The sequence below is a fragment of the Acinonyx jubatus genome, chromosome D4, assembly GCF_027475565.1.
Source record: "Acinonyx jubatus isolate Ajub_Pintada_27869175 chromosome D4, VMU_Ajub_asm_v1.0, whole genome shotgun sequence".
Classification (NCBI taxonomy): Eukaryota; Metazoa; Chordata; class Mammalia; order Carnivora; family Felidae; genus Acinonyx; species Acinonyx jubatus.
The window spans coordinates 9,168,541-9,196,516 of record NC_069391.1 but is presented as its reverse complement, the minus strand read 5'-3'; the positions used below and the strand labels follow the sequence as shown (position 1 = coordinate 9,196,516).

Below are 27,976 nucleotides of genomic sequence, written 5' to 3'. Positions count from 1 at the left end.
CTGGCATCTTTTATTTTCACATCTTCATGGTTTTGAAATTGGGATGCATCTTAAAATAGATCCGTACAGTTTGATATTTGGTTTCCTTTTTTCCTAAAGGGTTATTCTTTCCATCCCTGAGTGATTCCCAAGTGACTACATCCTAGAATTGAGGAAGTACCAGAAAAGTACAGTTTGGGAAATAAAAATCTTTCAAAACTTAATGTGCTGACTTCTCCAATCCTTTCTTGGTCCATTGCAACAAAGGTTGCTCTTTTCTCGTTAGAACCACTCCATTCTCATGGAATCCACAGGAGAAAACAAACAAAAGAGATGCTTGGAGGTGGAGAGTTAGGGCCCCTGCCTTATAGCTCATGTTTTCCAAGAAACTTTATGTAAGACCATTGTGGGGGAAAGTGCTGATGAGGCCTGATGCTGTTCCAGGTCGTCTCTTTCTGTGGGGGTGACATACTTGGAGCAAACGGTTCCTGAAATTATCCCCATACCATTCCTCCCCCACATTTCAGGTCAAACATATTTGCACATGTAGCATAAGGACCTTTCTTTTTCTCGTGTTGCACTTGCTAATTTACGATTGTTCAGTTTGGAGGGGGGGGGGGAGGCATTTTTCTTTTGCCAGTTGGCCTTTGGGCCTCTCTGAGGCAGCCTCCGAGAATGTGGCTGTGGGGGGCCCTGGGGATGCCCCCCACGCCCCCGCCCTGCTCATGTGACCACCAGAGGCCGTTGGCGTGCTGTGTGGAGAGTCCACGGGATGGGGCTGAGACCAGGCAGTTTTTGTGCAAAGAATGGAGGTGCTTTCAGGGATTTGTCAGATCGAGAACTGCCCCCCGAAGTCTAAGGCCCAACAGGATGACCAGGGAGACAGCAGAGAACAGATCGTCTTGGAGCTCAGTCTGAAACAGGGTGCTGCCCCCCCCAGTCTTCCTGGATGTGCCCCCTCAGGATGCTGTCCTCTGGAGCTACCGAGTGAGACAGCAGAGCAAGCCCCGGCGGTCCGTGAATAGAACAGTCTGGAAAGAAATGGCGGGGCGGGGAGGGGAGATGCTGTCCTCATCCAACCATTCCTCTCCTGCTCTCCAATCTCATCGTCAGCAGATTGCCCCAAAGCAGGGGCTTTCACGCTAAGCCCCCCCACCCCGGCCCAGTACACAAGTCCTTTAGGACTCAGATCAAGGCTGGCTTCATGCTTGAGCGCTTCTGAGAGGAACACCTCTGTAGCTGTGGACGGGGAAATGGCTTCTTAGTGAGGCCATAAACAAGGAGCTGAATCTTTTTTATTTTTCCATCATGATACAGTTTCCGACCTTGAGTACCACTCGTGGAGCCTGCGTACGGAGGAGACAGAGAGGAGCGGGCTTCCCTGGTACCCCGCCCCCCAGCCCCCACTAGGGTCCCTTTGACGAAGCATCCTGGCTGGCCCCAGGGCCCTGGAGCAGGCGGTGCCCCTCTCAGGTGGCATTTCACACCCCATTGGACTTTTTTCTGCACCCTGTATGTCCCCCGAGTAAGTGGTAATGAGGAACTTAATGTGCTGACTTCTCCAATCCCTTCTTGGTCCATTGCAACAAAAGTTGCTCTTTTCTCATTAGAACCATTTTTGTCAGGGTGTCTTTAATCAATGGCTTCCCTGGGGACAATATTTTTAGAAGTTGTATTTTTCACATTCTCCCTTTTCCCCTTTTGGAAAATCTCTTCCCGGTGCCTAGTGAAATGAACTAATGAGATGCCATGAGAGTTCGGGCCAGTGTTAATTGGCGCAGGTATGGAGAAGATGCTCACACACGCCTCCTTTTCCGGCCTGCCTTACCTGTGCTCTTTTTCTCTGTCTCTTTGGTGTAGGTTGCACAGACAGCAGATGGTGTGGATGCTGACCTCTGGAAAGATGGCTTATTTAAATCCAAGGTTACCAGATACCTGTGTTTCACGAGATCATTTTCCAAAGAAAATGTAAGTCTAGTAGTGGTGTCCGTTTGCTGAGTGAGCACAAGGCATTTACGTGCCTGGCTGAAATTTCCTCTTTTTTTTTTTTTTTTTGCTGTTGTTGTTGTGGTTTATTTTCATTGCCATATTAATCTGTGGTTTTAGTGAATTGGGTAGAAACCAGCAACTAGCGCTGTGTTTCATTTATTAACGGTATTATTAGCCACGTACCCAGGTGTACCGTGAACTCCATTAAAATGTGTACTCAAAAGGGAACCAGGAAATTTCTCCCCCAGCCATCATTTGCCTACCTTTCCTGTAAGTCACAAATCACAGGGTAGTGTGGACGTGAGAGTTTGCTAGTACAGCTGGATTTAAAGCCGGCCGATGAATGGAAGCATGGCTGGAAGGACACTCCATGATCACCTCTTCTCCCAGACACGGCCTCGTTTCCCAAATGACTTTCTTCCTGAGTCTCTGTGACGTTTGACATTTCTTTGTGTCTGCAGGTAGGTGTCTACCACATGTGTAGATGTCTTTCGGTGTGGTGTTCTTAATTCTTGGGCCCATAAATTAGGAAATTTTAAAGCTATCCATTAAGGCTCTTCCAATAGAGTGTTTTAATGAGTGGCTTAGAAAAAAAGGGAAGTAGCTTTCGTATCTACCCAGAGCTACTCTGAGTGGGGCCTCTTAGAGGCACTGCAAATAAACCTTTTCCATCCTCAGACAGTCTCTGCGAGTATTAGCTCCTTTCCCGAGATCAGAGAGTTTCTGTGCTTATCTAAGGTCACCTGTCTTCCCTCGCCCCAAACGGGGAGCTGTCAGACTTTGATTTTCAGGGGTGACATTGTATTTTTGGCCTAGATGTCATTGTCTCTTTCTAACGCAAAAACAAAATGGGGGGTTATTAATTTATTTTTATAAATTTTATTGTAACAGTAACAGAAGCTCATGGTTTAAAAAGAAAAACGATTTTTTTCAAACCTCCTCATTCAGAAGTGGGAAAGGGGAACAGTCGGTCTTTCTCCCCATCACATACCACACGGCCTGTGGTCCCATCCCTGGATCCTCGGGTGTCCCTCAGTGATGTCTGGACATAGACAGTCACATGGTTCTGTGGCTTACACACTCTCCCACCGGCTGTCCCTGTTGTTTATTGATAAGTCTTTGTTAGGAAAATCATTTCCTCATGTATCCAGGAGTGGGGCAGAAATCATTGCTTTAATTTTTCCCCCTAATTACGACAGTAACATATGCTGGTTGTAAAGGACAGAGTTCCTAATGGGGCAGGGACAGTCCCGGCACTAAACACTGGAAGTCCTTCTCGTGCATGTGGGAAGGTGGCAGCTAAGGCTGTAAGGAGTCTGAGCAGGTCCCTGGGTGCTGCCCTGGGAGACACTGGAGGCTGGGTTGCCTTTCCGGACGGACGTGGGCTCGTGCAGTTAGGGGTGCGTGGCCCCATTCCTCCTCCCTGCGTCTGTGTCCACACTCGGTACACTCTCCCGCCCCCTTTGTCCCTGAAGTTGACCTAAACCCGCTTTTGAAATGATTGATATTTTTAGCTTTTGTCACCTCCGTCCTGTCTGCTGGCTGCCACTTTCCGCAGGTCAGCTCATTCCTGCCACTTAGGGCGGGATGGACAAACTCCCTGAGGAGTTGAACAACTCACTGTGGCCTGGTCTCTTGGCTCATCACTGATCTCTGCTCAGCCTCTTCTCCTGACCGAAGAGGCTACAGCTCCAAACCGTAGCCTCAGAGGACAGCTACGATGTCTTTGATAGTTTTTGATTTCTAGGGTTATTTTGTTTGATTCTTTGTTTGTTTTTGCATTTGCCCTGAAGGCTGTGGGGTGTTGTAGTCTAGGCCAGAAGAGTCCTGGATCCCTTAGAGCTGGCGATGGTGACAAGTCAAAAAATGACAGAAGTCACCAACGCTTGTTAATTTTGGGTGTCCCGGGTAAGTGTATTACATATTATAGAAGATGCATCGAGTTTATCAGCCTTTGTTGAACATTAAAGAGATCTTACTGAGTGCCTGCCTTGCAGACCTCACTCCAGGAGGGCCAGGTGTGGGCGGGTGGGGGGGGGGGGCGGGTAGGGTGTTAGCAAAGGGCTGGGGGAGAAATCTCGCTTCCCCTCTGAAGTAGTATAGGAAATCGGTGCATTTTCTTTTCCGAGGAAGAATGACTGAGTCCGGGAGTGAGATCCAAAGGGATCCAGATGAGGGGGGGTTGGCAGGGACCCACTTGCCAGCTCAGGAGCAGAGAAGGAGTGGGGTGTGTTTTAATCCCATACAGCCGATCTGTCCTGGTTGTGCTGTCACCACCAGGACTTTGCATAGTGTCATTTTTTACAACTGTAGAGGAGGGATGTGGGATCTCAAGACTGGACAGATTCTTAATTAGGCGGCTCGAGACTCCCAATGTAGGAGTTTTGGGACACTCCTTTGGAACCTAAATTCCTTTCCCCCAATAACGCTATTAATACAGAAACCTGGCTTTGGAGTGACATTGCTTCCTGGGGAAGGATCGAGATTAATTGCACTTTTCATGCCCTGTACTTTCTGCATTACCTGTAATAATAATGTACATAGATTAGGTAGGGAGGATATTAAACAGAAGGATTTATGAACATTTGAATATTAAGTTGGTTATCTGTGGCTACCTTAAATGCAAGGTTGTCAAAAATAATTACAGTATACTAGCAAATACTGGCTACCAGAGACAATATAAATACCCTGAGTCAGTGCATATTGGGCTTTTGGCATGAATCATTTGCTCAACAAGGATTGGGAATACGTTCTTCATATTTATGAGGAGGAAATGAAAGAGAGCACAGGATGGGGGAGGGGAGAGGAACAAGCAAAATTAATGGTGTCGCAGACCTACTGTATTAAACCCGGTACAGCAGCAGCCCCGTGCACGGAGGGACCACACTTGGGCTGCGGGCAGCTTTGACAGTGCAGCCTCCCGTTTTGTATGCATGGGAGGGTTTTTGATGCTTTTTTTAATGGCCACACCACTGATGTTCTGGTTTTATGATCAGGGACATTTGTAGAGTGTGGAGGGTGAGGTCGCTAAGTGGTTTGCAGTTGACTTCTGTGAAACCCAACTTGTCAAGTAGAAGACATTTGAGAAGGATATTGATGAATGCCCATCCATCTACGGGGCAGGAAAACACAGCCAGTTGTTAATTTCTCAATGCAGAAAGCAGTGATGACATGGAAAAGCAACTGCCAGAGGAAAAAAAATTATGATAGATTAGATCAGGCAATTCTGAAAGCAGCTGATGTTTTCGAGTTAGGTTAACGGTTCAAACCTTTTCTACACGGTCAGAGATTTATTCTGCATTAGTAAGGTTCCCCTTTCCACTTGCTGCACTGCACTGGGCATTGTTTCCCTGGGACCCAGCTACCTGAAATGTAATAATATAAAATGGCCCTCAAACACGATAGTTCAGGGAGAAAGAAACGGTTTTGCGACAACAGGGCCATGAAAGCACTGGTCACAGTTTGCACTTGACATGCCGACCTTCATGATTAAATCTGGAGAATGTATTTCATTTGTGCACTTTTGGGGTATGATGGGTTTATCAAATATACTTTCATTTTTATGTTTATTTTTATTGTTACTTTTGTTTTTGCTGATAGTTTTTTTTTATTTTTTTTAACGTTTATTTATTTTTGAGACAGAGAGAGACAGAGCATGAACGGGGGAGGGTCAGAGAGAGGGAGACACAGAATCGGAAACAGGCTCCAGGCTCTGAGCTGTCAGCACAGAGCCCGACGCGGGGCTCGAACTCACGGACCATGAGATCGTGACCTGAGCCGAAGTCGGCCGCTTAACCGACTGAGCCACCCAGGCGCCCCGCTGATACAGTTCTGATTTGTCATCCAAGCAGATCCAATCTCGTTGCTGACTCTGGCCCACCCCGTTGAAAAGGTGCCCCCCAAACGTTAAATTGTTCAGATCATTATTGAGCACCTGCCGTGTGCCAAGAACCGTGCTAAGCTTGGGTTTAGAGTAATGACAGATGGTTTGGGTCCTCGTGGTTCTTGAACCCCAGTGGTGAGACAGACGTTAAACGACTAACCTCACAAAGATGCCATTACAAATTGATACAGGGGAAAATAGAGAGTGACCAAGAGAGAACATAGCATAGAGTTTAGATGGTAAGAATCCCCTGACTGGTTTTCTGAGGTCTTGTTGGCACTGAGCGTTTCCACCGGAAGTGTGGGCTGCAGGCACCAGTGTGTTTGCAGACGATCCCCTCTTGCAGTTCCAGAATGGGATGTGCTGTCTGCAGGAGGTATTTTTGCACTGGTTACGGAAACTGTGCACTGTGGACCACCATGTACTGCCACTGAACAGAAACTTTAAGAGGCCCTTGGGCATGTCATTTTAGGAGATGTGTAATACTGAGGCAGCAGGGCTTTTCACTCGGTATCAGTTTATGATTCTTGGGATTTTACGGGATGCATCTAGCAGCCAAAACGTGTCAATATGCAGACCGGCCATCGCGCAGGAGTGTGACTGGTTCTCCGTTAGGCTCCGATGCAGCTCTCTCCTGCTGTGGTGACTGCCCCGGGAACGTGCTCTTTCTAAAACCCGCTGGCCCCCGAGAGCTGAGGCTCCAGGCTGAGTGGCAGCCTGGTCCCAGGACGCGTGCGCACAGCTGCCCTCTGCTGGGTTATGTGTCGAGCGTCTCCCGGGTTGCTGTCTAGCCAACTAACCAAAGCCGTGGCTGAGTGAGTGGCTTTGAGGTGCCGCAGATGAAACTCCTTCCCGGGGGCCACGCGCGTCCCCGTGTAACCGCTGGGGAACATTAAGTGGCACCTACTCTAATTAACCTGCTGTCGTAAAGCTGCACCAGTCATTGTGTTAAATATGCATCTCGAAGCCAAAATGGCAAACCCACCACAGGGGTGTTCAGATTAATAGTCTGTATCTCTTTTCTTTCTTCCCAAGAGTCATTTAGGGAACGTGTTAGTGGATATGAAGCTCATTGACATCAAGGACACTCTGCCTGTGGGCTTCATCCCGATTCAGGAGACGGTGGACACACGTGAGTCTCCCTTTAGCACCACTCATTACAACGGGACTTTTCTTCCTGCAGGTGTATTTTTAGAGGTTTTGCATGGGCATTTTTCTTTGGGAACATTTCAGGAGGCCTTGCTGCATGCCCGTGAATAAACCCTGCTGCTTCTGACGCGTGTCTGACTTGGTTCTCCGAGGAGTTTGTGGTGTTCTGGGGAGCAGCGTGTAAATGAGCAGAATGTCCTTTTCTCTTACAACGGGCTCCCTGCTGCATCGGCCCCCTCAGGGACACAACGGTGAAACTGCTCGTGGTTCGTGGTTAGCCCGTCCTCTGGTATTAACGGAAGCCAACCTTGGCGCAAGACCCAGAAGCATCAGGAAAAAAATCAAAGACGCCCGGGGAATACAGGTGCAATAATGTCCTTATTTTTGGCTCTTGGAGCACACAAGAAAAGTCGGCACCAGAAAGCCTGCGCTAGAGGACACAGGGTTCAAGTGTGAGTGAATACTCTGACCCCGAGCCACAGCGAGCAGAAGCGCGTCCCCGACCAAGTAGAAGCTTCTTCAGGATCCTGGAGTGCTTTGAGGTTCTTGTCAGGCATGTCAGTTATTAAATCATGCTGGAAAACCTCTGGATATTTGAGCCTCCCCATTTTGATACAACTTAACTTGTTTTATTTTTAACTACTGATCCCAACTTCAGGATGTCCCCAACAGTGAAGCAGCAAATGGAAAACAAAGAATCCTTTCTTTATTACATATGACTCACTTGTGAAATTCTGGATCTCATTCTTTGTCGTACATGCTTTATTTTTCCATAGTTAGTCCCATTTTGGGCCCACAATTTTTTTTGCTGTTTTCTTGCTAGCATTTCATATAGACCAGACTTTGCATATCTACACAGACGCCACATAGCCATTTTTTTTTTAGTTTCTTTATTGTAGAGAGAGAGCACATAGCGGGGGAGAGTGGCAGAAGGACAGAGACAGTGAGAGAGGAAGGGAGGGAGAGAGAGAATCTTAAGCAGGCTCCACACTCAGTGTGGAGCCCGCCACGGGGCTCAATCCTGGGATCATGATCTGAGCCGATACCGAGCGTCAGCCGCTCAACCCACATCTGAGCCACCCAGGCACCCCCCCCCCCACCCCACCACCCGTGGCCATTATTTTAATGAAACAAGGATATTCCATTGTATAGCATATTTTTATTTTCTTAATTGTCCTCTCACTTTTGGCCATTTTGTCTTTACTTGTTATATACGTATTAGCTAATAATCATGAGAGCGGACATGTTGTAACCTAACAGATGCTAACCCCTGTGATAAATGGTTCCTGACTTCACTGAATCTTCAAAAGACCCCTATTTAGAGATGAGCATTATTAAACCCATCACATAGGAGAAAAATGAGGCACAGTAACTACTGAGGGTTTGAAGAACTTATCCAAGATTCAAGCGGGGGAGTAACTGGAAGACACACGCAAGTCAGACTCCAGCCATACTGTTAGCCACAGAGCCGCCCTGTAACAGTGGTTAAGTGCCTTTTACAGAAGGGTTTTATATATTTATGCATCAGGGTTTTCTGGTAACGGTTCTATTGAGATATAATTCACCTACCATATAATTCACCCATTTGAAGTATCCATTTCAGTGGTTTTTAGGATAGTCAGAGTTGTGCAACTATTACCACAATTAATTTGGAAACATTTCATCATCAAGAAAACCCTCTACTCATTAGCAGTCACTCTCCATTTCTCTCCAGCCCTCACCTTGCCACCGCTTCCCAGCCCTGGGCAACCACTAACCTACTTTCTGTGCAGACTTGCCTATTCTGGACACTTCATGCAAACAGGATCCTCCAACATGTGGTCTTTTGTGATTGACTTTTTTCACTAAGCATAACCTTTGCAAGGTCCACGTTGTAGCATGTGTCAGTACTTTATGCCTTTTTATTGCCGGATAATATTTCATTATCTAAAGGTCCCACATTTTGCTTATCCATTCAGTTGGTGGACATTTGCACGTTTGGCTATTAGGATTGATGCTGCTGTGGGCATTCATTACAAGTTGTTGCGTGGTGTGGACTATGTTTTTCTTGCTCTTGGGTGCACACCTAGGAGTGGGATTTCCAGCGTCATATGGTAACTCTGTATTTAACTTTTTGAGGACCCACCAAACTGTGTTTCAGGGGAGCAGCACGATTTTGCATTCCCACCAACAGTGTTTAAGGGTTCCAGTTTCTCCACATCTTCACCAGCACTCGTTATTACCATTCTGGCCATCTTAGTGGGTGTGGAATGGTCTCTCCATGTGGTTTTGATTTGCATTTCCTGATGGTTAACGGTATTGAACAGCTTTTCACGTGCTTGCTGGCCATTTGTATATCTTCTCTGGAGAAATGTCTCTTCTGATCCTTTGGCATTTTAAATTGGATTGTCTTTTTATTGTTGAGTTGTAAGAATATTTTCAGATATTCCAGATACAAGTCCTTTATCAGTTATATGGTTTGCAAAATTTTCTTTCTTTGGGTTTTCTTTTCACTTTCTTGACATCCTTTGAAATGCACAAGCTTTTTATTTTGACGGAGCTCGGCTCATTTACTTTTTTCCTTTGTTGCTTATGTTTTTGGTGTCATACCTAAGAAAGCATTGCTTAACTCAAGATTACCAAGATTTATGCCCGTGTTTTTTTCTGAGGGTTTATAGTTTCAGCTCTTACATTTATACCTTTGATCCATTTTGAGTTAACTTCTGTGTATGGTGTGAGATAGGGGTCTAAATTTATTCTTTCACATGTGGATGTCATGTTCTAGCACGATGTGTTGAAAAGACTATTCTTGCCCCCGCTGACTTGTCTCAGCATCCTTGTTGAAGATCATTTGACCATAAATGTGAGTTTGTTTCCAGACTCTTGAGTTCTCTTCCATTGATCTGTATGTCTTTCCTCATGCCAATAGCACGCAGTCTTGATTACCATAGCTTTGTGGCAAGTTTTGAAACCAGGAAGTATGAGTCTCCCAACTTCATTCTTCTTTTTCAGGATTATTTTGGCTACGCTGGGTCCTTTGAATTTCCATGAATTTTAGGATTAGTCTGTGTCTGCAAAGAAGCTAGCTAGGTTTTGATAGGAGTGGTGTTGAATCTATAGATCAGTTTGGGTATGGGTAAGATTTTGAATGATTTTCTTGTGATGAGTTTCCGAGTACTTGAGGCTGCAGGGTCTTAGGTCCACTCTGGTCTGCTCCAGCCTTCTTCTACAAACATTTTCCTTCTCTTCAAGCACTCTATACTTGACCCACACTGAGGTACTCACTCTACACTCTTCACTCCTGTTTCCTTCCTGACTCTACTTATTTGCTGTGTTGTTTTCCTTGCCTGAAATGCCCTTTCCCTCAATTCTGAGCGTCCACACCCCTTAGCTTTCAAGGGCGAGCTTTAATTCTGCCCCCTGCGTGAAACCGTCTCTGACCCCGAGGTACCAGTTTCAAGTAAGTTCGCTCTCCTCCACGGTCAGCGAAGATTGATGAAGGCCTCCGTAGGCACCACAGGCTTTGGGAGAGAAGGTGACTGACTAAGATACTGGCCCTTCCCTCCGGGAGCTCAGTCTGGTGGGTGACCTGGCCCTGAAAACAAGGTCTTGCATTGCAACGTAACCAGACGGAACTGTCATCCGTCAGAGAGCAGGGGCCAGCTGCCTCCTTTCCACTTTTCATCACAGCCGGCACAGCACACGTTTAGTGGAGGGAGGGAGCAACGTAAGCACTGCGGTGCAGTGGTCGGAAGCCAAAGGAAGCGATTGGGTTTGCCTCTCAGTGGCCCCCTGTTCTCAGTCAGGACACGCTGCGGCTTGGCGTGGAGGAAGCACGTGGGCTCCGGGGTCAGACTCACTGATACAGGGTCTGGCTCTGCCACTTACGGCTTTAGCACCCCAAGCACATGACTTCACCCTTCTGGGCCTCAGTTTCCTCATCTGTAAAACGGAGGGGGGAATATCAGATACCTCATAATGTTTTTAGCTTGGATTTTAGCCGCGTCTATGTCTTTTGCGCGTCTCTGCTACTAACCTTTTTCTCTGAGGGTGAGATTCATGTTTAATTCATTGTCGAATCACCTAAGGCACCTACCATACACAGCACCTTGCTCGGAGGATGGGCTTCATAAAGATAAGCTTTAGTACTCTCTGTTGCCAAATTAACTTCCAGAAATACCAGTTCACGGTGCCACTAATGATACAGGCTTGTTCCTGTTTTCCACAGGCCTGCCGGCGTAGGCTTTAAATTTTTATTCAGTTTTACTATTCTAACTTTATTTAATTTTCTCGTCATCATTTATTAGCAAGACCTGAACATTTTCACACATGTTCGCTTGCTGCTTTTGCTTATTCTTTTTTTTTTTTTTAATTTTTTTTTTCAACGTTTATTTATTTTTGGGACAGAGAGAGACAGAGCATGAACGGGGGAGGGGCAGAGAGAGAGGGAGACACAGAATCGGAAACAGGCCCCAGGCTCCGAGCCATCAGCCCAGAGCCCGACGCGGGGCTCGAACTCACGGACCGCAAGATCGTGACCTGGCTGAAGTCGGACGCTTCACCGACTGCGCCACCCAGGCGCCCCTGCTTTTGCTTATTCTTATGTGACTCGTCTGTTTAGGAACTAAAATTGCCTTGTGGACTTGTATTCATTTCCCACTTTTCCCCCGTGTTTTTCTTAGTTTCAAAATTTGCCTTGGTGTTCGTTTTTGACAACTAATTGACTTGTGATGTCTTTATAGCGATACACTGGAGAGCCAGGAGGGATTTCCCATTCTGCATTTTCCTCCTGATTTGTTGAACCAGTTAAGTGAGGAGGCCCAGGGCTGCATCCTGTCTGGGCCTGTGGTCTGGGTGCGGTGCAGCCCCCGTGATCTGGGTGGGAAGCCTCTTCCCCGTGACTGGGGGTCTGTCACTTGGCTGCCCGTGGACATCCTGAGTCACCAACAAGTGACCAACAAGTATCTTACCACACACGGAGAGGGGGTGGGCTTAGGGTAGCCTCTTCATTTCGGGTTAGATGTCGTTTCCTAGAGCCTCTTCCCAGGGGCCAGGTGAGCCCAGACCGACCGGAAAGACCTGTGGTCAGCTCTGTGCAGTTTGCAGTGCCTTTAAGGCCCCGATTTTATGAAGTCAGCCAAAAAACAAAAAAAAAAGAAATGAGACTCTTGTAATGAATTTAAAATAGTTTGTTGCTATTCACACAGTACTTAAAAACTGGAAGACTGTTTGTTTTAGTAAAGTGCTGTATCCTTCCTCTGTGTTCATTAGCATGACTGAACACATTTCTATTGACTCTGTATAATGTGTTTACTTAGAATCAGGCCTGTTTAAGCATGTGTAATTAGTGGCTCCGTCTCTTACCCCGAGTTGCTCTAGATGGAGGAATGGAGCAAAGAGCAGGGTGGCAAAGGCAAGTAATATGCCAGCCTTTTCATTTATTGGAGGAAAGGTCTCACCTTCTTCACACATTCAAAGGTCCCATCTTGCCGGCTAATAGTTTCTGAAGGGGCAGGGTCGCTACGGGTGTTTTCCCACCCGGGGTAACCATCCCTGCCTTCTGAGGTATGATGTCTGGGGTCTGGATTGAGGACGTTACTACTCCTAGCTCATAGATCGGATCTAGCCCTCAGTTCCCTTGCCTGGGAAAAGAACCCACCAAGTTCCTGAGTTTCCTCCCCTCCCCACTCCCAAGTCTACGAGGCACCACCACTGAAGGCGATCCCCCCTCAGTCAAGCCAAGACCAGCGGCGGGACTGCCCTTCCCTCGCCGTTCTGTTGTCTGATTTGAAAGTGCGTACTTTCTGCCCCAGAACTGAAAGGTCCTGAAAGTCAATGCCAAACACTGACATAAATTGTGTGCTAGAGGTTTACTGGTAATAATGACGATAAGAACATTCATGGCTGTGCTTTATCGAGCACTTACTATGTGCCAGGCACTGGGCTAAGTGAAGCATATGATGTGGTATCACATTTCATCCACCCAGTGTCCCTTTGGGGTGGGGTTCCATTAACTCCCTTTTGCAGATAATGAAACCCAGGCTCAGAGAAATTAAGTCACTCGCCTAAGATCATAGAGCTGATGGCGGAATTGGGACTTCAACCCAGATACATCAGACTCATGTATTGAGTGGCTGCAATGGATTGAAATTCATTTTTTAAAACCACAAATGGGGGGCGCCTGGGTAGCCCAGTCGGTTAAGCATCCAGCTCTTGGTTCCGGCTCAGGTCACGATCTCATGGTTCGTGACTTCGAGCCCCGAGTCAGGCTGTGTGCTGACAGCACAGAGCCCGCTTGAGATTCTCTCTCTCCCTGTCTCTCTGCCCCTCCCCAGCTGGCTCTCTCTGTCTCTCTCAAAATAAATAAATAAAACTTAAAAGAATAAAACCCACAAATGAACAAACCAAAAAACACCTGGTTGGTCACCATTGGAGGTTGCTACATCACCAACTCATTGCTCTAAGACTTAATAGGTAAGAGCAAAGAATCATGTGTTTTTCTTTCCTTTCCTGTACCACGCCTTTTTCAGGGAGACCAAGTAGTTGACGAAGAAAAGTTATTTTTTATGTAGAAGAATTCCAGCTAATAAATGCAGAAGGAATCCCAGAATTAGAAGACGGCCATTTTGAAAACTTTAATGAGATTATGGATCTAGGTAACAGTCCTCAGTGGATGAAAACACTGCTCGAAGGAAGGTTGTTGGGGACTTTATAACCCAAGTTCCGGGCCGACACCACGGGAACCCGGGGTGGCACAGCCGGATGCCATACCTCATGATAGGACACTGTTGGACATATATGCACCACTTGTGAAGCATTCCTACCTAAAAAAAACAACCAAACGAAAAAACAAAATCTAACCTGAATCTAATCAAGCCTTCCACTCTAACTGCCACCTTACAGGAAATACAGGAGAATGACCCAATCTTACCAACTTGTCAGTGCCCTGAAGAAGAGGGGAGGGTGGAGAGGTTGTTACAGAATAAAAGGAACCTAAGAGTCCTAACAACCAGAGCTGGTGCATAGACATTGTTTGGATCTTGATCCAGGGAAAGCAATAGTTAAATGATATTTTTTGAGAATAATAGAGAAAACTTAAATATAGCCTGTTCGTGATAGTTAGGAGTCATTGTTCATTTTGTTAGCCGTGATAATGGCACGCGGGTCATACGAAAACTGATCGTTTGCCTTGGATGCCTACTGAGATATTGATGGGCGATATGACACGGGGTGGGGATTCATTTTAAATCCTCCAGCAAAACTACCAGGGAGCGGGGGAAAGAAAGAGGTGACAGCAGCTTGTCCCTTGTTGACAGTGTTGAAACTGGATGATGAGAACAGGTGGATTCATCCATTCTATTGTTCTCCCTACTTTGGGGAATGTTTGAAATTTTCCATAATAAAAAGAAAGAAGAAAAGCCCCAGTGGCAAAAAGCATTAATACTCAGGGTGTCCGTGGGTATGTCCCTGATGGCTTGAGCAGTGAGCAGATGATGGTTGTGGCAGTTATGTGGCTGTGAAGCCAGCTCCACGGGTTTATTCCAAGCTGCTTCTCCTTGCAGAGGTGTGTGCACCCCTGGAAGCCCTTCCCGGCAGGGGTGTCTGGGGTCAGGTCCCGAATGCAGGGCAGGGCTCCTGGTGCCTACCCTGCAGTCCCAGCCTGTGGAGGGCAGGAGGGGTGCAGCCCAGTGGCTGGGATGACCGGTCGCTTTTGCTGCCAAGAAGGGAGCGTGACAGGAGGCACGGCGTTCAGAATGGAGATGTTGGCGTCTCTGGTAGACTCATACCTTTTCTTGTCCTTTTCTTCAGAGGAAGTGGCTTTTAGAAAAAAGAGGCTGTGCATTAAATTTATCCCACGGGATTCAACTGAAGCTGCGATTTGTGACATTCGGATCATGGGCCGGACGAAGCAGGCCCCCCCTCAGTACACGTTTATTGGGTAAGTCTCAGGAACGCTGATCTCCTCTCTTCTCTCTGCCAGGAGCGCTCAGGTCACTCCCAGGGCTGAGGTCCCGAGACGGTGTGTGACCCGGGGGCTCTTGGCCACCTGCCTCTCTAGCCTGAGCTCTCATTGCTGCCCTTCCTGCTTACGCTGCTGCCAGTCCAGACGCAAAGCCCTTGACCTCTCTGTGCCTCTGCTCGCACTGCCTTCTCCATCTAAGGGACTTTCTTTCCCTTGTCCTCCTGTGTGTTCGTCCTTCAGGCTTCTCGGGGGCCTTTCCACATACCTGAAAGCCCAGATATTCGCTCCTTTTTGACCACCTGGCCTCAACCCTCTACATTGTGTATTCGCCCCACCAGAGTTTAAGGAGCACCCGTTTTGTCCCTCAGGGCCAAAGACCCCGGCTGTGGTGCTGAGGGAGCAAGCAAAGACCTGCTCTCATGGAGCTGGTCTTCTAAAAGGGGAGACAAGCAGCAGACAAGAAATAAACGAGACCATTTCAGTTAATGGCGAAAATGAAACAGCAATGAACGGAGGCTACTTCAGCGAGGGTGTCAGGAGGGTGACATTTGACAGAGATGTAAATGTCAAGAAGAAAGCAGCTCTGCAGAGACTTGAAGGCAGAGCCTTCTAGGCCCAGGAGAAGAGTGAGTGTAAAGGTGGGAATGGGTGTGGCATGTTCAGGAGCAGAAAGCAGCCCAGTGTGGCCGGCACGGGCAAGCGAGGATGAGCCGGGGTTTGGAGTGAGCAGTTAGCAGGACCTCGCACAATCGTGGCAGAAGTTTGGATTTTATTCCAAGAGCATTGGAGAGCCATCGGAGGGTTTAGAGTCGGGAAGAAACATGAATATTGCATGACTACATGATAATTCCTTGTGCAATTCTTTAGTCTGATGCTCATCCTCCCTGATAAGCAGAGGACTGCTGAGGGCTTGGCCCACTGTGTCCTATTCACCCGGTAGCCTCAAGTACCAGACGTGGGCCCAGCTCTGTAGCTGTTTTATAAATACTAAGTACAAAGAATCTCAGGATTTCACTCTGGGTTCTAGATTGTAAGTGACAAGAAACCCAACCCTGGCTGGCTTAAGCAAAAGGAAGAATTCGTTGGCCGACGTAACAGCAGAGATCAGAGGGCAGGATGGCTTCAGGTGTGGCTGGAAGTAGGTGCTCAGGGGACATCCCTAGCACCTGGTTTCTGCCATGTTTACCTCCTTTCCCAGATTCCTTGGGGTAGATGCCTCTCTTCCACCTGCTCTTCCCCAGTGGACTCATGGTGGTGTGGGAGCTCTGCCTACTCATCCTCCAGGTTCAAGTTCTGAGGCAGAGAGCAAGTCTTTGTTCTTGATCATTCAAACAAGTTCTAGAATTCAGTCTCAGTGGTCCTGATTGATCTCACAGGGGTCATGTGCACCTTGAACTCATCACTGCTCCCTGGAAAATGTCATTCTCTGAGAAACCAGGCCTGAACCGGAGGCAGGATTGGCTCTGTTGGAACCCAGGGGCTACGACTGACAGGACAGCTGCCCCCCAGATATGGAGGGAAAGCAAAGAGTCAGAAAGAGGGATGAGTGGATGCTGGACGCCCAAAAGATGACAGGTGTTCATTATATTCAGTCAAGTGAAATTCAGGTCTCTCCAACCAGTGAGTCCCATAGATCATTTTTGGTGCCCCCGGCCACGGGCCTCTCTCCCTGTCCAACTTCGCAGGTACCATGCCCGTCCCCGTGGGCCCCCATGGGTGTACTCTCCTACTTGGCTTTTGCAGTGACCTCTATATCCGGGTTGTGCTCTGTTTTGCTTCTTGTTCACTTGAGCTCAGGTCTTCACTCTATAAGCCAAGCCTTTCTCCGCGGAGCTCTCCCATGGGCAGTGGCTGGGAATGTGGTGTTTGCATGGAGGACCTGGGGAGCAAGTGTCTCAGGAACATCTGATTTTCATCTTGGTGCACAATTAGACTCTCGGCTGTGGAATCTGAATGCCCTGATTCAGGATTTTGTGGTCCCTAAGAAGGATTCTATGATCATCCTCTTCCTACACACTGAAAAGTCCTGTTTTGCAACATGGTTTAAACTAATTGTATAAACAGGATTACAGGAGGAGGAAATAGTTAAGAGAATGACCATACTTTAGGTATTTTAGGAGCAGCTATTTACATACAAATAAAAAGTCATTTAATGAACTTTTTTTTTTTAATATTTATTCATTTCTGAGAGCACGAGTGGGGGAGGGTGGGAGACACAGAATCCGAATCAGGCTCCAGGCTCTGAGCTGTCAGCACAGAGCCCCACGTGGGGGTTTGAACCCATGAACCGTGAGATCATGACCCAAACCGAAGTCAGATGCTCAACCGACTGAGCCAGCCAGATGCCCCAATAATGAACTTCTAAAGTCTAATTTCAGTTACTATGTGTATTTTAAATTACAAGCTATAGTACTTTAAAAGACTCCATTTTTAACCAGTTTAAATAATTCTAAAGAATAGATTGTTACCATATATATCTTGATAATCAAAACTAGAATCTTCTTTCTTTTATATCATTTTGAAAAGATTGCTAAATTAGCATATTTGGTATCATCTTGGAGCAAAAATTCTTTTCTATAAGATGACAATTCCCACGTTGTTTTTTAAAATATTTATTTTTACGTGATCTCTGTACTCAACGTGGGGCTTGAACTTAACAACCCCAAGATCAAGAGTCACATGTGGCACCAATTGAGCCAGCCAGGTGCCCCCAGTGCTATTGTTAAGGAAAGAAGGAGAACAGTGTCTAGAACTCTGAGTCCCCTTCTTCTTAAAAATGAGCACATATATTACTTTGCAAGAGTTTGAGGTTGTCGGCTGGGGGAAACACACCTCAGCCTGACAACAGCTCCTCCAAGGCCATTGCCAAGATGTGATGAAATCAGCATAGCTGATGGGAATCATCCGTCTAATAAGACCTGTTTGTGGTTTAGAAGAGTTCCTATGGTGTAGTGAGGAGGTACTAGAAGTATCCACTGCAGAAGTCTGTCCTCATGGTTTGACGAGATGCAGTTCTATGGGGCAGCTGAGAAGTTGTAAACTGGATGTGGCTAAAATAATCCCATTCCAGCTCCAAAGACCGAACCAGTCTCATAACCACTCCTAACTGGGTGTTGTGGGGGTGGACTGCAGTGGGTGTGCGGATCACGGAACAAGAAACCTGATGTGGCATTTGTCAAGCCCTTTTGGGACCACTCGTGGTTGTAGTGGTCTGTGGGGCACATGCCTCAGGCTTTGTGGCTTGAAGAGATCTCCCAAACTGACCATGAGAATGAGGCCAACTGCTGGTGACATCCAGGCAGTAGGAGCTTTATCCAGAAGTTGGGATGTGTCCTTGAGCAGGGTGGGGCTAATTCCACCCCCCCCACCCCCCCACCCCGCTGTTGTTAAAAAGCCAGGCACACGCATCCATTCATCCATTGTTGCCCCATCTGTCTCATGCTAACCAGGTAAAGGACTTCAAGTGGATCATTACATAATTACCTACGGTGAAATGGCAAAATGAAAAGAATTTTGAAGACTGAGAACTAAGGAAAATGTCCATAGTATAACCGGGAAGCAGCTCCGGGGTGGCTAAAGATGGCATGTCAGAGAAACCTGCCTTGTTGGGACAGTTGACTGACTTCACATTAGGCTCTGAACTGTGACATCTGGAGCACAAAGGGAGGTGACATAAGTGATCATTGTGGGCAAGAGTGGACTCCCCGGTATTTGAGGCTATGATTCTTTTCAATGAATTGGTTCACTTTGTTCCTCAGGTAAATGCTTTGTGCTAAACCACACCATGAAGATTTCTCTTTTCTCCTAAAGGGAACTGAACAGCATGGGGATCTGGTATCGAATGGGCAAAGTCCCCAGGAATCATGACTCATCTCAACCCACAACGCCTTCCCAGTCATCCGCTGCTTCCACCCCGGCCCCCAACCTTCCCAGGTGAGGCCTTGTCAATGGTATCCTATGCTGTTACGCGCGTTACGGTCTTGTGGTCTCGGGTCTCAGAACAGCTCCACTTAGTATGTGCTGAAAACTGCAGAAGCAATAAACCGTTCGAGGAGATTTTTAAAAACCCAATTAGAAATGTTTGCATTACACGAATGTAAAGGCCATTCTGTATTCTGTTTTGTACGTATTCTGCAGGCTCCTAAAATAGCAGAATATGCAACTTTAAATTGGCTTGCTATTCTAAAGAGCTCATACCTGCACACAAACGCGTGATTTATAGCCACGTGGTTGGGAACACTGGCCATAAGAAGGTAGAATTCCTTCTCTGCCTCGGCCAACAACTCATTTGCGGGTTGGTAAGTAATTTTGTTCATTTTCGTATCATTTCTTTTCCCAGTGAGCCACAAACTAAGAAATGGGTAGTTTGGGTATGAGAGAATAGTGAGAAGGTTTTCAGGGCATGTTGGTTTCAGTAATCCAGAGAAGCTTAGGTGAGCAAACTGGCCACTCTGTACCTGATTTCAGTTGTAATAGACGTAGTAATGGTCTCTACGCTTTCAGCAAAAAGTAGATGGTGAAAAGAATCCTGTCAAATAAAAACTCTTCCCTCTCAGCCCTTAAACTTACCGTGGTGAGGATTGTCTAACGCAGAGAATTGTCAATTTCGTGTGCTGTGCACCTGAAACTAATAGAACGTTGTAAGTCAACCATAGTTCAATAAAAACGAACAAACAAACAAAAAACCCCTCTGCTTTACTCGTAGTGAATTATTTGAGGGCAAGGAACAAACAGCCGTGAGGGATTAAATTTGAGAAAGGGATTACAAAAATAAATAAAACAAGTAAGAATTGGCGAGGCAGTGCTGTTTGGGGATGATGTAGCACAAATGAGGAATCTAAGAGCTTCCACATGGGTGAATAGAGATGAACAGCGTCTGTCGGGAACGATTGTGGGGCTCCTCCTGGGCCCCACAGACCACACCCTGCCCTCCAGGAGGAGAGCCTGGTGTAGCCTCCGGTTCTCCGCGCACTGCCTCCTCTAGCTGAGTGCCCGCCCCGACCTTGGCAGAACACCACTGGCGTGAGCCAGCAGCTCAGAGGACTCTGTCTCTCGGGACATCCCCCATAAAGCCAATCTGGTCTTTCCTCATGACAGTTTCACGAACCCTGAGCGATACTTAAACTTGACCACCTGGAATCGCCTGAAACTTTGCAAGTAGTTTTCAGCCTCCCTCTGGCATGAAGAGACAGGAATAGCCAGTGAGCTTCCCAGAGTTGTACACTGAACAGTGGATGTCTCTGGTTTAGGAGTACCAGGCCAGCGCAGCTCAGTTCAGCTCAGCACTTTCTCAGTGCCCAGGGCACCTGCATGGCTGTGGTCACTGTCAGCTGCACTGGGGGACAGCCCAGGCCCATCACCTGTGCTCAGGTCAGCTGAAACCCGTAGCCCGGGAGTAGTCACAGCTGCTACCTATTGACATCACAGGGTCTGGAAGGGGCTAGATACGGGCAGCGCCTCCGGGCAGGCTCTAAGTGTCTGTCGGATAAAGAGCACTGGTTGTCTCGGTTAAAGCACGAAGAGCTCCCCCCACAGAAGCTTGCCAGTCAGCCAGAGAGCACGGTCACCAGCGATGGAAGCAAGAGGGCCCGGGAACACTGGCCACGGGGAACCAGGTAGAATTGGAGATTCTTTGTATCAGAACAAAGGGTTCACAAGGCTTGTATATTTTATACAGAAACTCTTATTGTGGTTTGCAATGGCTCCAAGGAATTTGGATCAGTTTTGTTTTACTTGCCAAATGAAGCAGATGTCAGAATAGTCCATATAAAAGGTATTGTCATATGACTGAGTTAAGTCTGCCACTGTGCAGTAGGATAATCGAATGTTACATTAATGCTTCCCAGTAAAAGCCACTGTCTGTCCCAAGCTCTCCTCCGGCACCAGGCAGCACTTCCTAGGTGGCATGCACATCTCTGGGAGCCTCCTAATGCACGGGGGCGGTTTTGGCGTCTTTGCTTTTTGTATTGTTTCCCTAACTAGTACCTTTGACTTTTAAAAAATGAAATGCTGATGATTCACTCAAAATGTCCACTGAAGATTTATGAAATGATGACTATTTTCCTGGAGGCTTCAGGTCTGTCGGGTCTCCAGCAGAGGAATATGATAGCTTTATCTCTGTGGGCGATGCTAGTTTTCCCATGTGGGGGTCTGCATGGGGCCCATGGGGTGAAGGCCTCCAAATCCAGCTCCTGTGAACTCTCTCCCATGCCGAAGCTTCAAACTTTAAGCTAAAATAGTACTCTTGTCTTCCCTTCCTTTTTCAGGCTTCTATGCCTTTGCTCACGTGGAAGCCTGTGTGCAACAGGTGTGTCTTAGGTTCCCCTGCTTTAGATGTCCGCTCAAATGCTTCCTCTGCCAGGAAGCCTTCCCTGAATGCCCTGGGGCTGGGCCTGGGCTGGGCTTTTCTCTCTGAGTGCTTCTTCTTGGTCATCATGCCTTCACTTTGGGTTGTGGTCATGTGAACTCCTTGAGGGCAGGAACCATGTCCGGTATCTGTTATCTCTAGCGCTCCGCACAGACCTAGACATGTACTCAGTTTTGCAACAAATGCTTCTCTCACAGCCTAGGACCCTGTGCTGCAGTCCCACCCACCCCACCCCCACCTCCTGCCCCTGACGACTCCTGAGTCCCTGAGCACTTCTTGGGCCCTTTTCTGATTCTAGCCCAAGCTTAAGAAATACTTCCAAGTGCGGTCTTTGTGTGGACACAGGGATCAGGTGGCAAAGCCAGGCTAGAGAGAGTGTGCGGTGGTGCAGCGCCCTCTACTGACCAGATCTGGAGGTGGCCGGGAGGACCGGCAGGCCGGTCCGAGCAAGGGGCAGCAGGCCGTTTTTCCCAGCAAATCTCGCTGAGGGGACTGGAAGGGACCGGGGGAGGGGCCGGTAAAGACCCTGTTGCCTGCTTGAGCTCAGGCTTTTGCCTCACAAGCTAAAAATGTGTGCTCTGCCTCCCCATTTCTTATGTTGTCCCTCATGTTTCAAAGAATCCCATGCCGTCTTTTTGGAGCACTGTTATCCCCAGCTTATTTCAGACAAAAGGAACGGTTGGTGGACTTTTCCAGAGTTGATGGGTCATCACCTGAGGACCTCATGGTCCTGGCAGAACTGCCCTCTCTTTCCAGAGGCAGTTCCTGGCCCCCGGAGCAAGCACTTCCTGCCTGTTTCCTTCCTGTTGTTGCAGAGAATGATAGTCTTTTCCTTTCGGAATGGTCAGGCCCCCGCAGAGATGAGGGAGCCCCTCGGTTGTATCCAGTGAATGGACACAGTGTTTGGTAAAGTTCACGGCAAGAGGCAGGATGAGGCGTGTTGGCAGTGCTCTTTTTCCTCATTCAGGAAACCTTTATCTCACACACATACATCGCTGCACACATTTGCCAACCACTTCCAAGCAAAGAAGGACCTGCCTCCTCTTCCAGGAGCATGGAGCCCATGTTCTCTCCAGGCATCAGTGCAGCTGTCCATTCCATGCACCCCGGTCAGGGTGGTCCAGCCTTGGGGCTGAGACACAGTCCCATCTCCCCATCCATCCTCCGAGGCGGCCACGGCTCTGCGAGTCCGCCTGATACATACAAGCAGACGATCGGTCTGTGGATCCAGGCTTTTCTGGTTCTCTTCCATGCCGCTGCCTTAGGGCAGGGGGAAGCGCCTTCCTGCTTCAACCAGAGCAGCCCCCAACTGCTCCATTTCACGCCGGGTTCTTACATGTGGTTCTGCTGCCCCCGGCTCCGAGGTTTGGAAAAGCTCTGGGAGGCAGGTGGGTTCACAACTGATGGAGCACCGGCGGCCCCAGAGTGTGGATAAATGAACGGTTCCGTGTTGTCCCGGGTGGGGACCCCGGGTGGACTGCTGCCCCCTGGCTTGCTGAACGGTAGAACCAGTGGCTTGATGAAGACATCAGAGGCATGCTTATCAAATTTGCAGATGACACAGAGTCATTAGGGAGTGCTGATGTGCTGAACGACAGAATCAATACTCTGCATCTCCTCTACAGCTAGAACACCCTGCTGGAACCAGGAGATGAAAGGTGATGGGTGAAAACGGACGGCATACCACCCCCCTCCCCAGGTTAAAAAAGTCAGTTGCACAAGGACCAAACTGAGGAGACCCGGCTTAGCAGTGATTTGTGTGCAGTGACCAGGCTGGGCACGAACTGGGGTTGTGTGGAATGCGGCCTGGTGTGCCCAGTGGGGCGTGTCCCAGGAGGTGGTGTCCCACACCTGTCGGGTTCGTTGGAGGGTCGTGTCGATTGCCACACACCTCCTTGTGAAACTTACCCAAATTGAGCACCGAATTAGAGTATGAGGAACTGCTGTTTTGACCTGAGTAGAGACCTGGCAATTGGCTTCAGGTGTTTGAATGGTCAGTGGGTACAAGGCAGAGAAGTGTTTCCAGGTGGGGATGGGTCGTGGGCAATCCCAGAAGACAAAAAATCGAGACTTTTCGGACCTGCAGGGTTCTTCATAAGCCTTATTTAAAAAGTATATCCCGGGGCGCCTGGGTGGCTCAGTCGGTTAAGCGGCCGACTTCGGCTCAGGTCATGATCTCGTGGTCCATGAGTTCGAGCCCCGTATCGGGCTCTGTGCTGACAGCTCAGAGCCTGGAGCCTGTTTCCGATTCTGTGTCTCCCTCTCTCTGACCCTCCCCCGTTCACGCTCTGTCTCTCTCTATCTCAAAAATAAATAAACGTTAAAAAAAATTAAAAAAAAAAAAGTATATCCCATCCCCACCCTCAGATTCAGACTCCTTGCCAGAGGTGACTCCAGGGAGCTGTGGCAGGTGGAGAGGGCGCAGAGCAGTGGGTGTTTGTCGCCGTGGTCTGCTCTGTGTGTGTGGCTTTTAGTGCTTCCTCATTGTCTGATTTGTGGCCGTTGTCCCCTTCCCCTCACCAGTGCTGGTGTCTGGGGAGGAGGCTCGGAGAGCTGTGGAGGGCCGTGTGGCACCCTCCCTGGGATGGAGGGCACAGAGGGCCCTCTGCAGTGCTGACCTGGTGTCTGTGTCCCGGCCTTGGCATGGATTTTGTCCCTTTCCAAGTTGGTCTGAAATAAGTAGTCTGGACTCCCAGGTGCTAGAATTTCTAGCTTATGTGGACACCGGGCTTGGGCTGTCCCGGGAAAGGTGGAGTGTGTGGTTCCAGGAGCTCCTGTCTGCCCTTCCCGCCGGCCCGAGTCTTACATGTCGTGTTTCTGAAGGACCAGCTGCCACCTCAGGCCGTGGGCACGTCCTACGATCCTCCGCTGACATTGTCCCTCCCCTGGGAGAGGAAGCCGCAGAGCACACGCTCCTCTGCCAGCTGTTGAGTCCTGCCCTGCAGCCTTCGCCTGCGAGGTGCGGCCTCTGGGGAGCCTCTCCCAGGTGCCAGGCGGGGCTGAGCTTCCCTCATAAGGCGCGTGTCACTGCCCTGAGTTGTTCCGGTAATCTTCCGGTGATTTGTCAGCTCCCAGCGAGTTGTCAGTCACAGGTTCCAAAGTATGTTTCTTAGTGACAGACATAATTGTACTTAACTTTTTGCGTGGATGTTATCAATCTGTGACAGATACTCTGGGAAATGGGGCATTTTGATTGCAGAAGGTCTGTCACACGCGTTTAGTCTTCTTCTCAGGGACACCAGGATTCAGTCACAACTTTTGCTTGTCGATGTCAGGTTTTGAGAACATAGATCCTTGCTGACCTCAAAAATCGTTCCGTCACTCCGATCCCAGGGCTGTCATCGGAAAGGTTAATGGCTCTTCCTAAAGGAGAGAGAAAATCGCACTTTGAGGATCTGGAATTCAGGCCGTGCACGCCCAGGCCCAACCCCCCCATCACAGCCGTTGTCAGAGGCCCCTGAGCCGCCACACTCTGTCTGGCCTCCTTGACCCCGCCTTCCTGGGGATGTGGGATCAGCTCCGCCAGTTGATCAAGCCGCACAATAAGCCAGCAACCCGGACGGAGCCTCGGCTCATGGGCTGGCATCCTGTTGTCGAAACTGACAGCTTAAACTCCGCAGGCTGCCTCTGTCGGTGGTCAGTTATGAGACGGTTTTTGTGCTGTAGATGACATGTGTCACCTGCCCTGTTGTTGCCGGACTTGAACGGGGGGTCCAGGCTGGCACCGATCAGGGAGGCCGAGTTTCCCTGTTGAGGTGTTTGCCACCGGCACTGGAGATCCTGCCTATCGGGAGGCCCAGCAGGCTTGCCTGGTTTATAGGTTTGATGCAGGAGGCTCAGCTGAGGGGAGTGGAGGGGAGGGGACGGGACGGGACGGGACGGGTTTTCAGAGTTGAAAGCTGTTCTTTAAGGTTCCTCACTTATGAGAAGTGCTGTCTGTGTCCTGCATCAAGGTGAGATGAGCAGGCAAGACCAAAGATGGATTCTGTTGGTTCTCTTCTTCCCCCATAATAGTAAACCGTATGGCCTGGATTCCGAGCTCCCTTCCACAGAAGCAGGACCGTCTGGGGGCACATGAGCCCCGGGGGAGCACCCTGGCTTGGTCCCCCTGAAGGAGGGCTTGGGGCTGGCCGGTCCAGCAGGGCCCTCAGAACCTTGCACCTCAGCAGGGTGTGCCCAGGCAGAGCTGTGGGTCTGGCTTCACTTGGGATCATTAGACTTCCTTTTCCTTCACACGAAAACCACACACATTTTTGTTGGTTTAACTGTGAAGATGGGATACACATTTTCATATCCTTCCGTGCCGTGTCACCCCTTTGAAGATGAAGACTTAAGGCAGATGTTTCTCGCATGTAGAGCACAAGCATGGGCATTCACCGTGTATCTGAGTTCTCCTCTGCTCCTGGTACCTTCCACCCACTCCGTTCAACAGAACCAACAGCCGGGGCGTCTCGGAGGAGAGCCGTCCGCAGGGGCAGGACCTGAACACCAAATCAAAGTGAGATTAGACCCTGAGCTTCCTGGGGCTCAGGTATTACTTCATTTCAATGGTTCACCTTTATATTCTCTGCCTGGAACTTCAAAGTCCTGGGTTGCCTGCTGTCCCATTGAGGTTTTTAGACTTGCACGTGTTCTTTTTTCTTTCTGGAACTTTCACTGGCTTCCTGTTATCTGACCTATCTCCCATATCATCTTGCATCAATCCAGGTGAATCTCTTGACTCCCGAGCATCTCAGCCTCATTCCAGAACCATCTCAGCCTCATTCCAGAACCATCTCAGCCTCATTCCAGAACCATCTCAGCCTCATTCCAGAACCATCTCTGCTCTGGCCATTGCTGTGTATCTCCCCTCATGCCTGCCCCAGGCCCTCCTGGAAGAAGCAGGCCAGACTCCAGAATACTGAGGCTTGGTCCTGTCCACCTTCCGGCCTAGGGTAGCCTTTGCCTCTTGTAGAAAGCCCGGCCCGGGCTGCTTTCCCCCTTCCCCTCCTCCAGTTTCTCACACCAGACAATTTGGCATTTCACATTTCCCTGTCATTGCTACGTATATTTATGTTTGCTCTTATGACTAGATCTGCTGGCTTATTGATAACAGGGATTCTCCTGTTTCCTTCTCTCGTAAAGCTTCGGAAAAGGTTAGTCACACAGAAATACAGATGATAATGTACCACCGTGTATGGAAATCTAGCAAGTTCTTTTGGCCGTGTCAACTCAATTCAGTTAAGCGTCAGTGAAAAATGTGTGGCCCCCAAATGGCAGGGACTTTTGAACACCAGGTGCCTGGCACATGGTAAGCACTCAGAATGTGTATTAAATGTATAAAGTGAGCTGGTTTAGATACACAGGACCAGGTATCCTGTATTATCCTTCTCCACCTTCCATTTATTCTGCCAGCCAGCCAGCCAGCCAGTACAGACTTGCCTTTGCATTTGCTGGGTCTCCAACACTTTGCAAGTGCTTTTGCAAATAAGAACTCACTTAATCCTAATAACAGCTCTGTGAATTAGGGTACTGTTATTCATATCCACTTCAAGATGAAGAAGCTGAGACCCAGGAGGTTAAATTCCTTTCCCAAGGTCACACAGAGCTCGGATTTGGACCCGAGCAGGTGAGCTGCCTGTGGCTTACAGGCCGCCTGTGCCCGGGTCACTGGCTGTGGAGCAGCCAGCCAGGTGTCCCAGCCGTCTTCACGTGCGGCCTCTCCAGGCTCCTGACCAGCAGCTGGGAGCCGGGGGCTTCCCAGAGTGTGCACGTGGGGCTGGGGGAGCCCGTTGTCTTCCTGGGCTCCTCCGGTCGGAAGCTGCCCTCGCAGTCTGCACTCACACCCTCTCAGGAGACACCCGGATGTTGGCCGGGGTCCAGTCCGCTGGTGCCATAGATGGTGGCCGAGGAGAACATGTGGACGCCATACACGAGAGGGTCCTGGCGTCACAGCTCAAATGGCTCCCGAGCCCGCGATGAATCGGGGTTACGAGCAGTTTGATTTATTCTGGCGATGATGAGAGCCCTGCGAAAGAGACCTACAGGGGAGGGTTCTCTGAATATCTCTCAAGTGCCGGTGTCACCGAGCTGTGACTGCTCTTGCAACAGTATCAAACTTCGCTTTGGTGTCAGTAATTTTGAAGGGGAAATTTCATTAGAATGCAGTTTGGTATTGTTGGATATGAATGATGGGTTTAGGCTGAGCAATACACTTTTTGATATTAATTTTTAATATGGCTTCTTGGGAAGTCAGAGCTTCTATTTAATGAAGAATTGACTATTAGTCAATACAGCTCCTGCCTCTGAGCCAGCCTTCTTTGCTCTCACTCTTCCACATCAGATTTTGACAAGGTATTTGCTGCTTGTAAATGTGGTATCTTTGTAATTTTTGTGACTCTGAGTGTCTTATTTTTCTTGGTGGTTATGATGGTTCTGCGTGCTTCTTGTGGTCCCGGAAGCAGGGCTGTAAATGTGAAATGATTTCCTCCTGTGCCTGGTTCGCAAGTGCATGGGGCTCTTTGTGCAGTTGGTTTAAAGCTCCAGGGTTTGGAGAAAGGCCTTTTTCAGGATTATGAAAATAGTTTTCCGTGTGTCAGAACAGATTTATCAGTTCACTTTAGGGTCGGTTTTGTGAACCAGACCATTTAGAAGAGGATATTTTACCTTTTATCAGAGTGGAAGCTGA

At 48.6% G+C, this 27,976-nt stretch overlaps 1 protein-coding gene across 4 annotated transcripts in view; it reads left to right on the top strand.

The window, feature by feature from the left end:
- MVB12B (multivesicular body subunit 12B) overlaps positions 1–27,976 on the top strand; it is a 262,005-nt gene that overhangs the window by 115,619 nt on the left and 118,410 nt on the right. For all 4 annotated transcript variants that reach the window (XM_053204608.1, XM_053204609.1, XM_053204607.1 and 1 more), the window contains exons 3-6: positions 1,840–1,947; positions 6,887–6,983; positions 14,789–14,918; positions 18,753–18,875. In XM_053204608.1, coding sequence (XP_053060583.1) covers positions 1,840–1,947; positions 6,887–6,983; positions 14,789–14,918; positions 18,753–18,875 — 458 coding nt within the window. The remainder of the gene's footprint in view (positions 1–1,839; positions 1,948–6,886; positions 6,984–14,788; positions 14,919–18,752; positions 18,876–27,976) is intronic.